The 13,455-nt window shown below is 43.0% G+C and overlaps 1 protein-coding gene across 2 annotated transcripts in view; it reads left to right on the top strand.

The window, feature by feature from the left end:
• Positions 1 to 13,455, top strand: part of CNNM1 (cyclin and CBS domain divalent metal cation transport mediator 1) — a 48,829-nt gene that overhangs the window by 9,185 nt on the left and 26,189 nt on the right. For both annotated transcript variants that reach the window (XM_045854691.1, XM_045854693.1), the window contains exon 2: positions 10,782 to 10,925. In XM_045854691.1, coding sequence (XP_045710647.1) covers positions 10,782 to 10,925 — 144 coding nt within the window. The remainder of the gene's footprint in view (positions 1 to 10,781; positions 10,926 to 13,455) is intronic.

The following is a 13,455-nucleotide window of genomic DNA, read 5'->3' on the forward strand; positions in this document are numbered from 1 at the left end:
CTTTTTTTTTAGATTTATTTATCTTTTCCAGGGTATAACAGCCTTTATTGTCAGACTATCTTTTTATTTAATCTAAATCCCACAGGCTGTAGTTAAATTCCATTTTCTCTTTTTATCATCTTTTGTGAGTCCTCTTTTATTTGAAGAATATAGTACCTCACCTCAATTCCATTTTTTAACAACCACACACATTTGATTATATTTCTGACTCATTTAAAGCATTGGGTGTCTCAGAGGAGGGAGTCTCTGGATTTGCCTAGTGTTCTCTTAAACTGGTTAAGAGAACATTTGGGCCCACATTTGGGACCCCTAGACCTCCAATAACAGCTCAGTTCTCTTTTTATTTCCTGCTGTCTGTTCCTTTCCAAATTAAGATTTTTCTCTATTCATTTTTTCCCTCCCTCCCTGCTTCTTTCCCCCTTCCCTCCCTTCCTCCCTCCTTCCTTCCTTCCTTCCTTCCTTCCTTCCTTCCTTCCTTCCTTCCTTCCTTCCTTCCTTCCCTATATGACATTATTCTGTGTCAAGCCTGCTGCCCTCCTGGTGCTTGCAGTCAAGTAGGGAGATACCCACTGGGCAATAGATAATTGCACAGGGTGACAAGTGATTTGAAGGAAAAGTGTAGGGATCTGTGAGAGCACATAACTGGGGCCCTGACCTGGTCTTGTAGGTAAGGACAGACTCCCCCTCCTCAAGTGATATCTAAGCTGAGTCCTACAGGGTGGTGAGGACCAGAAGAAGAGCTCTCCAGGGGAAGGGAGCAGACCTGCAAAGGCTTCAGGAAAGAGGGCCAGTGTGGGTGTCATGCAGGGTTCCTGGCCTTTTAACATGCGTGAGAGAAAATGCCACCTCCACCAACCAACCCTCCCTCAACCTCTCTTGACTGCCAAGGTCATCTGGGCAACTGAATGCAGTAACATTCATGAGGTACCAGGCTACCAGGGCTCTGGGAGATGGATGTGGATGTAAATATGGGAAGGACCCTGCCCTCCAAGAGCATGAAAAGAGGAAAGGCCATGATGGAAATGCTGCAAAGGCATCCAGATAACATCTGTGGAGGAAAGGGCAAAGGGAGGAATAATTCCCTGGAAGGATCTGGGAAAACTCTGAGGGAGTGAAAGAGAAGGACTCTGATAAGCAATTAGGATGGGAAAGAGCATGCCAGCTGATGCAGGAGCTTGCAGTAGAAAAAGGCGGAGAGGGAGCCAATGCTACATTCAAGTACTGGCAAAGCCATGATCATAATGCTGCTTTTCTTCCAGCAAAATGGAGAGCTAGGCAGAGTGAGGTATTTGTTGAATGTAATCTGTTTCCTCCCAATGCCAAAAGTGTATCTTTTAACCTTTTTGGGTGGTGATATTTTTAAAATGTTTTATACCCATCTCTGCCTTCCTGAACAAAGGATCCCAAATATAACTTGATCTTTTCTTGAGGACACAGGAGCATGGCCATGAGAATGGAGATTATTTTATGCAGTATTTGCTTTTTATTTTTCTCTATCCATGGGCTGTTGGCTGCTGGTTCTATTTGAGCTGGCTGCAAGCAAATCTCTGCCCCACTCATCACAAAACCACTCTTTCTGAACCTCTTTGAGAGATTTTATTTCACTGAGAAACCAAATAAGTACACATGTTGGAATTGTGTGCCTGATAGACAATAAGCTTCAATAAATATTTGTTGAACAAGTGATTAATTAGGCTTTAACTGGGAGTTCGGGGTGTGGGGTTGGTATACAAACCTGGGAGAGTTCCTTCTGGGACCAGAGTCAAAGCCGTGCAAAGTCAGACCTCCAGATAATGGGTCGCCACGCTGCTATTTTTATAGTGTTGCTTAGCAAGCCAAACTGCCAATCGGCTTAGATTCTAGTGACTAAACAGCTACTTTTTCATGCCCTGGTGATGCTGGTTGCCATGGCGCTCTGGGTGACACAGTTGGCTTTTTTATAATTGCCTTTCAGTGGCTCAGGAAATTTTGTGATAAATGTGTTGATTACTCTATTTCTGATGAATTGGAGCAGGATAATTACTACAAAGGACAGTCTCTCTCTAGTAACTAGAGAAAGGGACTTTTGTTACTGCCAGGATAACATTTTTGTCTTTTTCTTTCTGATTTGATAGAAAGTGATTTGATTTGATTGTATAGATTTTAAAAAGACAGCATGTGGTAAGGCAGCTTTTTCTCATCTTATTCCAGTGGAATTCTTCAGTATTAAAATATAAGCATTAGGAGTTCACAGCCCTTTGTAAATACAAGAGGCTATAACTTTGGGCACTGGTAAAACTCGGGCATATCATATCCCATCACAAAGAAGCCTTCTGCAGAGATGAACTGTTTTTGCAGTCCAGGACTCCTTCGACTTAAGAAAGTATAGAATTTTAGAGCCAGAAAGGGCACCTTGGAGATCACTTGGTCCTATCCATTCATTTTAAGGTGGAGAAAACTGAGGCCCAGAAAGGATAAATAACAAAAATAGCAATGATAAGCCCTTATAGTTGTAAAGACTTTACACTAGCAAAACTCTTTCTACAACAGTAACTCGTGTGCTCACCGTGCATGTGAGGTCGATAGAATTTATCCCCATTTTGTAGATGAGGCACCTGGGATCTGGAGACATGAGTGGCATGCTCAATGTTAGTGACTGAGGCAGAACCAGAAGCCACACCTGTCACTTGCTGCCTCAGATCATGGAGCCACAGGCACAGAGAGCTTGTAGACACCTGGGCCAGATCCCAGCTCCTCCATTTACCGGTTGTATGACTGGGTGGGGCAAGTCCCTCTACCACTTAGAATGAGGCTTATTTTCCTTCTTTAAATGGGAATAATGATACTGCATTGTAAGTGTATTGCCTATATAGCGCTCAGGACACTCTACTATTTGCTTCTTACCTCACTGACCTAGTTAAAGGAATAGTATCTAGTTAGACATTCTGTATGACAAGTGCTGATCCAGCCCATTTAAAAGTCACTGTATGTAGCGAACAAAACTGAGAGCTGCTTGTTTTGAGTAGGGCCCAGGAAACCAATACTGAGTTCTGGCTACTTCCTTACGTTAGGTTTCTTGACTCATCACTCTGCCCTTCCTCAGGCATCCCAAGCAAATAAAAAAATAAACATCAGGTCTAAAGTTCATTTTTTCTCTTGCCTCACATTTAGTCCCTCACGTAGCCTCTGCTTTCAGTGTATCTAGAGAATCTGACTACACCTCACCACCTCACTACCACCATCCCGATCCAAGCCACCACCTGTCTCTCGCTTGGGTGTGTGCCAGAGCTTCCTGTGAGATCTCTCTGCTTCCACCTTTGCCCATCTTTGTGTCCATTCTTAACATACTAGCTAGAGGGATCCCTTTAAACCATACGTCAGATCATGTCACCTTTTTTGCCAAAGAGCAAATACACATAGAAAACCCACAAAACTCTATAAAGGCTTTATCTCACTCAGAGTAAGAGCCAAAGTCCTTACGAAGCCCAGACAGGCTTGATCATAGCTGCACCCACCCCACCCTCTACCTCCCTGACCTTGGCTCCTACTACCGTCCTCTCCCATACTCTGCAATCACCCCACTGGCCTCCTTGCCATTCCTTAAGCACACGAGTTACAATTCCAACTCGGGGCCTTTTCATCTTGTCCTACTGCAAAGATATCCCCCAGATATCCATGGGGCTTCCTCCCTCACTGCCTTCAGATCTTTATTCAACTATCCCATTCTCGGGGAATTCATCCCTGGCCTCCTCTACCTAAGACTGTAACACCTACTGGCTCACTCCTACACACTCCCTCATTGCCCTTCCCTGCTTTGCTTTTCCCCTTAGCACTGTACTATAGACTCTACATATTTGTCTGGCTTGTTATCTCTCACCCCCATTTACTAGAATGTGATCTTCAGGAGGACAATTACCTTGTCCATTGTGTTCACTGCTGAATTTCTGGTGCCTGAAATAGTGCCTGACATATAGTGGGCATTCAATAAATACTGTCGAAAGAATGAAGAAAAGACCAATGATAAGAATGTGGGGATTTCTTCTAAATAGGAGCAAAGGAAGAGGAGGTTAAAAATAACTCCTGGGTTATGACCCCAGATAACTAGAAAGTTTATGGTGCCGTTTGCTGTAGCAAAGAGGGAGGAAGAGTGGGGATGGTGGGTCTGGAAGATCATGTGTCCCTATTTGGATAAGTGATTTAAACAAGACAAGGGAGACAGCTCAGGCAAAATGTCTGAAACAGGATGAGAGTTAAAATAGACACTGATGTTAAGATATAAATTTAGTTCTCGGGAAAGAAGTAATGATGATATTTAAAGTGATGGGCTCTGCTGGGATCTTTAACTGAGGAGAGAGAAGAGCAGAGGATCAAAGATTGGAGCCACTGCCCATTAGAGTCTCCTGAAGAAGTGTTAAACATCCCTGTACCTGGGCCGCACCCCAGACCAGTTAGATCAGAGCTGCTGTGGGTGGGACACAGAGAGCAATAGGTTTTAAAGCTCCCCAGTGATTCCCACATGCAGCCAGAGTTGAGAATCACTGAGAATTTTTGAGGTATATTTATCTTTAGGTGAGGATAAGGTCAAGGCAGCCACAATAGAAACAGAAAAGTAGGAAGGAAACTAAGGCACTCTTGGCCAGTTCTCGTACTCAAATGTGCATGAGAGTTACTTGGCTATCTTGAGGAAATGCAGTCTGATTTGGACTGCTGGGATGGAGGCCAAACTTCTGCATCTGTCACAAACTCCCAGAAGATACCAGTTCTTCTGGTAGCAAGTATCAAGAGCAGTGCTTCTCAAATTTTAGCATGCATAAGAATCACCTGGGATGTCATTAAGCAGCTGTCTGGGCCCAACCTTACCACCCAAGATCCTGATTCTGTAGGGCAGGGGTGGACCCAAGCATCTGCATTTTGAACAAGTGCCCAGGTGATGTTCAGTGCACTCCTCCAAAGGAACACACTGAGTGGTAGAGGGTCACCAAGACCAAGGTAAAAAGGAAGAGGCACTCAATACTATCAAGCAAATGAATAAAAGATGCTGCAGGGACACCAAGGGGAATAAAAAACCACTGTATTTTACAAGGTGAAGGTCATAAGTGAAGCAGAAACCATAAAACCATTAAATGATTTCTGCTTTCCTGAATTCTCTATTTCTAAGCAATATGCTTTCCTCCAAGCTTCTGTATTTTATCTTGGGAACACCTTACCTTACCGAAGTGATGTAGCTATTTTTGAAAGAGAAAGGGAGCAAATCAATTACTTGCTTTTTTCCCCAAGGCACAGGAGGTATGCTAACAGGGTCTTTGGGAGCTCTTCTCTGCGGACATGCCTAAACCATTTAGAGGCTATATTTATTAAAGACTCCTCAGAAGATATTTCAGTTTCTTTAAATGCCAAAATGCAGTTGTGATTCTCTGTCTCCTTGAAGCAAGGTTTCCAACCACAGCACGTTTGACATTTCTTGCTGTGAGGCCGCCCCGGGCACTGAAGGATGTTTAGCTGCATTCCTGGCCTCTGCTCACTAGATATCAGTAGTATCCCCCACCCCACATTTTGACAACCCAGATTATCTCCAGACATAGCCAGATATCCCTGGGGGGCAAAGTCAGCCCCAGGTAAGAACCACTGCTTTAAAAGCAGCATCTGAAAACCTAGTTGCCCTTCTAAGATATCTGACTCATAGTCTGGGTATGTATGTTGATGCCAGGTGGTGGTGGGATCAAACACCCTGTGGGTTCATGGGGCAACAGAAAAGACTAGTAGTTTGGCTTTCAGTAGTAGGGAATTTTATCAGCCTCAGACATACCAAGTGCCTAATAGACAGTGTAGAACCTTAAACTTATCTCAGAGGTACAAAAACTACAAGAAAAACCCCTTTCCAAGCTCAGTGTTAAACATCAACACCCACTCTCCTCCCCATGTCAACAAAATACCTTCACCACCACATCATATGAGAGAGAGCATTCATCAGCTTGACACTGCAACTTTTTGTTCCAGGATGTTCTTCTCTTTTCATGAGTACTTAGCATCTTGTGACTTAAACCAAGTTTACCAAAGGGACCAGGATTTAACTAGACATCTCAGTGCTTGTTTCTCTTCCTTGTTAATAGGTCACAGATCAGACAAATAACCAGAGTGCTACAGAGTCTACCAGTAAACCAGTGATTTTCAAACGTTAGCCTGCATCGCAGCCAGCTATAAAGCTTATTAAACTGCAGCTCACTGGGCAGAACTCCCTGAGATTCTCATTTACTAGGTGTAGGTGGAGCCTGAAAATTTGCATTTCTAACTCAGTCCTGGGGATGCTTGACAAATTGTGAAGTTCAGTATAAATGGTAACAGTCCTCACCATTAATTAGCCTAAATTAACTCATAGACATCCTGCTTTTCTAGTAAGTTGGAAGGAAACTGAAATTAATGGACCGGTAGGTGTGAGAAGGCACTTGAAAAATCCTGCTAGTCTGTAGCGGGACGGTTCAGTGAGAAAGACCACAGTCCCCATTTCCAGGACCTCCCAGAAGGCAAAAGAGGGGAATAGCGAGAATTTAAGCCACATCCTCATCAACATTTATTGCTTATCAGCCGGTGGTATATCTTGGATAAGTGTCCGTTTATTCCTTTACCCACTTGTTGATTGAGTTGTGTTTTTATGAGTTGTAAGTTTTCTTTATTCTGGATACAAGCTTCCTATCAGATATATGATTGCAAATATTTAGCTGTCTTTCGCTCTCTTTTGATGGTGTCCCTTTTCAATTTTGATGCTCTTGTTACGTGTGTGTGTGTGTGTGTGTGTGTGTGTGTGTGTTTCCTTTTGGTTGCTTGTGCTTTTGATGTCTTATCTAAAAAATCATTTGCTACTCTAAGATCACAAAGACTTACTCCTGTATTTTTCTCTAAGAGTTTTATAGTTTTCACTCTCACATTTAGGCATGTGGTCCATTCAAAATTAATGTTTGTATATGGTGTGAGGTAGATACCCTACCTTACCCTTTTTCATGTAGATAACCAGTTTTCACCCATTGTTTATGGGGTTCTTACTCTATGCCAGGTGCTATTCCAGATTCTGGGGAAACAGAGGTAAGTAGAACATAGCTGCTGCCTCTCAGAGAGCTTACCATCATCTTGGGGGATCACATACAAACAGAGAACAACAACATGGTGAAATAATGTGTGTGTGATGCTTAACACTGTGCCTGGTCCCTAGAGTGTGTATAGCAAGTGGTGGCTGCTGCAATAATCATGATGCCTATCAGTGCACGTATTAGAAATGCCAGTGGAGAGGTATGTTCAAAGTGCTGTGGCAAGAGCTGGTGACTAACTTTTTCATGTCTCAAGATGGTATTCACTTGGGGCCATCCCAACCCTTTCTGGGGCCCAGGAAGAGGAGGAATACAGGGAGATAAGTCTCCCAAAGGCCAGCCTTTCTGAGAGAGGAAGAACCTCAGATATGCGTGTAATGGGAAAATCCGGTTTTCTTGTCCCTGTGAGTGTCGGCTCCCAACAGGGCTATGTGGTTGCTAATTCCTGTTCCAGCCTTACCCCAGAGAGAGTGACTTCTTCATTGGTTTGTAGATCTCTGCAGGCACTCGAGGGAGTCATAAAGGCTGACCGTGGATTTTAGAATGTTTGTAACTAGATTACATAAGTACACTGCCTTAATGTTATATAATTAGGACTTAAAATCTCTATTCCTTGGTGATCGCATAGTTGTGTCCTCAAATTGACCTTATAAAGATAGCCCAATGGTAGACTTCCACATGAACATTATGGTACTTTGTGTGAAACATCATAAAATGTTAATTCATATGAACTAATTTCTTAATGGCAGGAAGTATGCTGTATTACATATATCCTGGGCTCCACATTATAAAAATTATCCAATTATAGGAAATGATTTTAAGAAATCACTTTTTCAAGTTTTTTTCATTATAGTAGCGTTTGTTTTGCCATCTGCTGGCACGTGTTAGAAGAATGTGCACAGGAGCCATAAATGTTAGAATGCTGTGCTGGGGGGGAAACTTTAAATTGAGCACATTCTAATAATCAACATAATCTATACTAAGCCACAAAATTCTCCAGTTCAGTTGGATAGGATGCAGTTGTTTCAGAGAAGGAATGTTAGAATCACTGAGACAGAGCTTAAACTTTAATTAACTTAAACACATTGTGCTTTATTAAAAAGTAAAGGTTTTAGTGTCTGGTTTTAATGTCAAATATTACATTCAGTATGGATTTTATTCTGCTTTAGTTCAGTTCATTGGGCACTTGCTGGCTGCCTGGTACATGGAAGGTGCCCTGTGCAAGTCTGTGTCCTGAAGGAGCTTATGATCTGAAGGAAAAGCATGGTCCAGTAGAGGATACACGTGTTGCCAGTTATAAGAAACAGCAAACTGTATGACAACTACCTTAATGGAGTTATCAAGGGCTTAGAAACCCCGGCCAGGAGAGGTTGGTTCAGATTCAGAATGGGGAAGATCCGGGAGAGCCCTCTTGAGGAACTGGCACGTGAGCTGGAACTTGAAGGGCCAGTGCAGATGCAATCAATGAGAGAACAAAACTGCGTGAGTGAAGACTTAGAAAGTGGACATGCAGGAAGTCGAGGAAGAGGAGGTAACCTGGAAGGTGGAATGATTAGGGAATGATGAGGGCATGCAGTTAGAAGGATAGGGAAGATCCACATTTTGCAATCTTGATAATACCAAACTCATGAGTTTGGCTTTGATTCCGTGCACACTAGGAAGCCATCGAGGGTCTTTGAGTAGGGCAGTGGCATGATCAGATCAGTTTGGGAGTAAGTTGAAGGATAGGTTGAAGGTGAAGAAGAAATTACAGACCATTATTGAGTGATTAAAAATACCATCTTTTCAATAAAAACCCCAACAGGTAGCTTTCTTGTGATTAGAAGTTTTTGAAGTTAATGTATTTAAATTGCAATGACCAAGCAAAACTTATAAAAAAATAACACTGATAAAGCATGAATTTCTTTTTTTTTTTCAAGAATAACATCCTAGACGTTCTCCTTAAGTGTTTCTCAGACAAGGGAAAAAACCACCCAGATTTTCATTTTAGAAACAGGACCAGGAAATGTGTTTATCAGAAGATGAAAACAAACCAAGAGGAAGCAGGACTGTTACATGAAACTGGGGGCCTTGGTTAGGACAGAACCCAGTTACCTGGGTTTACAATCCAGCTCTGCCATTTCTGAGTGGCTGTGTAACTTCAGGCATTTTACTGATCCATTCTGTGCCTCAGCTCTTTCATCTGTAAAATGGGGGTTATCATTGTACTCAACTTGGGGGTGTTAATGAGGATTAAATGAATCAGTACATGTGAAGTGCTCTGAATAGTGCCTGGCTCATAGTTGGAGCTCAAGAAGTGTTAATTATTATTATTCAGTTGTGGGGCAATAATAATGAACTGCCTGTGACACATTACAAAGTGCTTTCACACATCCCCTAGGCCATTGGAGCTCCAGAGTCACCTTCTAAGTACCATTTTATTATGCTCACAGATTCTGTGAATCAGGAATTTGGACAGGTACAGTAGGAATTGCTTATCCTGCCTTGCAACGTCTGTGCCAGCAGCTGGAGACAACTCGAATGGGTTTGGAGAACTTTAGAGGATAGAGCTGTATCAACTGAGATTGCAGATTCACTGCCAAGGTGGCTTCTTTGCTAACCTGGCTGGCACTTCGATGGGATGGCTGGAAGGCTGGGCTTAGCTGGGACTGTTATGTAGCACCTGCATGTGGCTTCTCCATCATGGTGGCCTAGCCTTCGAAGTCTCATAGCAGACACTTCCTGTTCTCTATTGTTAAAGTAGTCCCAACTTGCCCCGACTCAAGGGAAGGAAACAGAGACCACACCTGTCTGTGGGAAGCCTATCGAAGAATTTGGGGGAATGTTTTAAAGTCACCATACTGGTATTTTCCCCTGACTCTAGATGAGAAGATTGAGACTAACAGAGGTCAAATGATTCGACAAGGGTTGGTTGCACGGGTAATTGAGATGGTTAAGGCGGTGGGGGTGGTGAAAGTTTGGAGGAGGAAAAGGCTTCTAACCTAATTCTTCTGACTCAAGGTTTTTGGTCTTTAATTAGGCTATTCATTCTCATTCAGCTTAGATATACAGTTGACCACTGAACAGCACTGGCTTGAACTTCATGAGTCCACTTAAATGCGGATTTTTTTCAATAAATGCAGTTGGCTCTTCATACCCATGGTTTTCGTATCTGCGGATTCAACCACCTGCCACTCAAAAACAGTATTTTTGCATTCCCAATACTATTTCAATTCGCTGTTGGTTGAATCCATGGTTGCAAAGGGCTGACTGTAGAGTCAGAAGTTATACTGCGCAGATTTTCAACTGCGCAGGGGTCAGTGCCCCTGACCCCTACATTGTCCAAGGTTCAACTGTACTTGCTAATATGTGAAAGTTAAAAAAAATTTAACTGACTTTGTATACAGGGTAGGCAAAAGTAGGTTTATAGTTGTGAGTGCATGAAACACAGAATTAATAAAGCAATTGTAGTAATCATAACTTCCATGCCCTTTTCCATACAGATAACTGTAAAACTACTTTTGTCAACCTTGTATATTAGGTAACTTTCCAGAAAACAAAGAGAGATGTGAAAATATAAGGTTTGCATTTATATAAGCTGGCACACAGACGTCATATTTTAAGGAGGTCCAAGGATAGGTTCAGTCCTGAGATTAGTCAGAAAGCAACTTTGTATAATTTTCTCCTAGGAAGGGTCTTTGAAAACATCCCAGATGCTTAACTGTGACTTCATTTGTTCTCTAGGAAAATCTCACTTGGCCATTGTCCAGCGGGTGAATAATGAGGGAGAAGGGGACCCCTTCTACGAGGTGATGGGCATTGTTACACTGGAGGACATCATAGAGGAGATCATCAAGTCAGAGATCCTGGATGAAACTGACCTCTATAGTAAGTGCATGGCCTTGGCTATTGTCCAAGGTCATCTAGTTTTCCTCTGTGGTGCTCAGAGCTGGCTTAGCTTGAAACATAGTGAGAAAGAGGGTCATGCCAAGCCCATGCATTGCCATGTGTCAACTCCCTAATGCCAGGTGCTGGCCTGACGTGGTGCCATGGCTTGAATTACCCGAGTCCCTGAAAAAATGCTAGGTCAGTGATTTTCAACCTTCTTCATCTCATGGCACACTCATTACTAAAGTAATTACTAAAATTCTGCGGCACACCAAAAAATATATTTTGTTGCTGATTTGACAAAAAAAATAGCTATAATTTCAGTTCATTTACATCGGATGGCTATTGTTGCATTGGCTCTTGTCATTTTTTAATTTAACAATCTAAAGGGAAAGAAGTCAGTGCCTCTGACTAAATAGTCAAGTATTGCATGTTTTAAAAATTCTTGTGGCACACCGCTTGAAAATCTCTGTGCTAGCTACTATATTTTGCCATGTGTAATGCTCACTCTTTTGCCTGAATTTTTGAGGGAAAAATAAGGATGCGCATTATATGTGGGTATAATGATTACATACCATGGATATAATAATGGATGTTATCCCATGTATAATGCGCACAAAACCACAGGTGCACATTATACACGGGAGTGCACTATACCAGGCAAAATATGGTAAATGTTTATCAGCAGGGAACCTTTAGGAACCAAGACTATGAAAAGAAGACCTCCTGGCCTTTGGATGAAAAAAGAACTAAAGGAAGCAAAATACACCTTGGACGGCTGCTCTGTCCTTGTTTCTGTCCCCTGTGTTGTTCCTGTTTTGTCTCTGTCCACCTATGCAGACCCCAGCATGCCCTGGGGTTCCACTCAACGGCCTCCTCACACCAAAACATCACGTGCAGTGCAGACTGTCCTGAGACTACACCGCAACCTAAGCCACACCTTGAATGTCCCTTCTTACACACTGCTCTTCTCCCTTATGCTTTTTCAGCCCTAACACTTGGTTTCCCCTTCTTCTCCCTTCCCACCCCTCGCTCCTGTCCCTGCTTCTGTCCCTTTTCCCTTCTTTCTTGTCTCCTCACCCTCCTACCCACTACTCCTCAGGAACCGAATGGACTCCTCTACGCAGATAATGACTGCTTTTAGTTACTGAGCCTTATCAAAGCTTTGGTTGCAAATGTTACAGAGGGCAGACAGCGCTTTGTCTGTAGGATGGGAGTGTTATCTAAATCCATGGGAGTCCTGCCCTGGCTGGTGTAGCTCCTTGGATTGAGCGTGGGCTGTGAACCACAGGGTAACTGATTCGATTCCCAGTCAGGGCACATGCCTGGATTGCAGGCCAGGTCCCCGGTGGAGGCCACGTGAGAGTCAACCACACATTGATGTTCTCTCCCTCTCTTTCTCCCTCTCTTCCCTCTCTCTAAAAATAAATAAAATCTTAAAAATAAATAAATAAATCCATGGGAATTCTTAGGACCAGGAAGTATTTCCTCTGAATTTCACCTCATGGTCCAGCGATCCCTTCTCCCCACCGGTAACCCAGTGGTAACCCATTCCAGACCCCTGTCCTTATGTAGAAGCAGCCATTCAAAAACTAGCTCCCAGTAGAAAAAGCTTTGATACTGTAAGGCAGTGAGCAGAAAGAATGCTTTCCCTTTGCCCTAAGAAGAGCTCTAACCTAAAAGGTGGCCCAGTCCTGACAGAACATGCCAGGTGTGTCACGGTACCTGGTATTGCTGTGGTGCCAGGCCTATCCTCCTCAAAAAGAGATTGACCTCTTCCTCCCCCATTCCCTTCTCCCTTCTCCCCCTCTGCCCCTCACTCTTGATTTAGAATTGCAAGTGTCTCCCTAAGTATATTAGTGAAGATATTCACAATACAATGTTAGTGGCTGATAGTAGGGATAGTAGTGTAAATGAGTAACCTCTTAAGGCATTTGTTTTAGCAACCTTAATGTTCTAAATAATCACTATTAAAATAAAAGGAATGAAGAAGGAGGTCAGAGAAGTGATTCTCTGTGATGAAATGTTTAGTGGCATCCTGATGGAGGAGGGAGAGGAATGATTAGGCAAACATATCGTGCAAATCAGAAGGTTGCTCACTAATGAGAGCAAAAGAACCAGCCTAGCCCTTGGCCGGGTGGCTCAGTTGTTTAGGGCGTCATCTCGTACAACACAAGGTTGCGGGTTCAGTCCCCAGTCAGGGCACATATGGGAGGCAGCCAGTCAATGTTTCTGTCTCACATCAATGTTTCTTGCTCTCTCTCTCTCTCTGTCTTTTCCTATCTCTCTCTTTCTCCCCCTTCCTCTCTTTAAAATCAATAAACATATCCTCAGGAGATTTTTTAAAAAGACTACCCTACACAAATACTTGCTACTTCCTTGCTGAGCAATTGATTCTCTTTCTAAAAGAGAGGGTTAGGGTTTTCCTGCCCTTGTAAATAAGCTTCTGGCACGCTTCCTAAGAGCTCTGAGAAGTCTGAGGAGCCAGGAGTACTGTGTTGCTTCTCACTTGACCCTGACCCACAGGAAA

Source organism: Phyllostomus hastatus, unplaced genomic scaffold (genome assembly GCF_019186645.2).
Source record: "Phyllostomus hastatus isolate PE091 unplaced genomic scaffold, TTU_PhHast_1.1 phas_scaffold_1066, whole genome shotgun sequence".
Taxonomy (NCBI): Eukaryota; Metazoa; Chordata; class Mammalia; order Chiroptera; family Phyllostomidae; genus Phyllostomus; species Phyllostomus hastatus.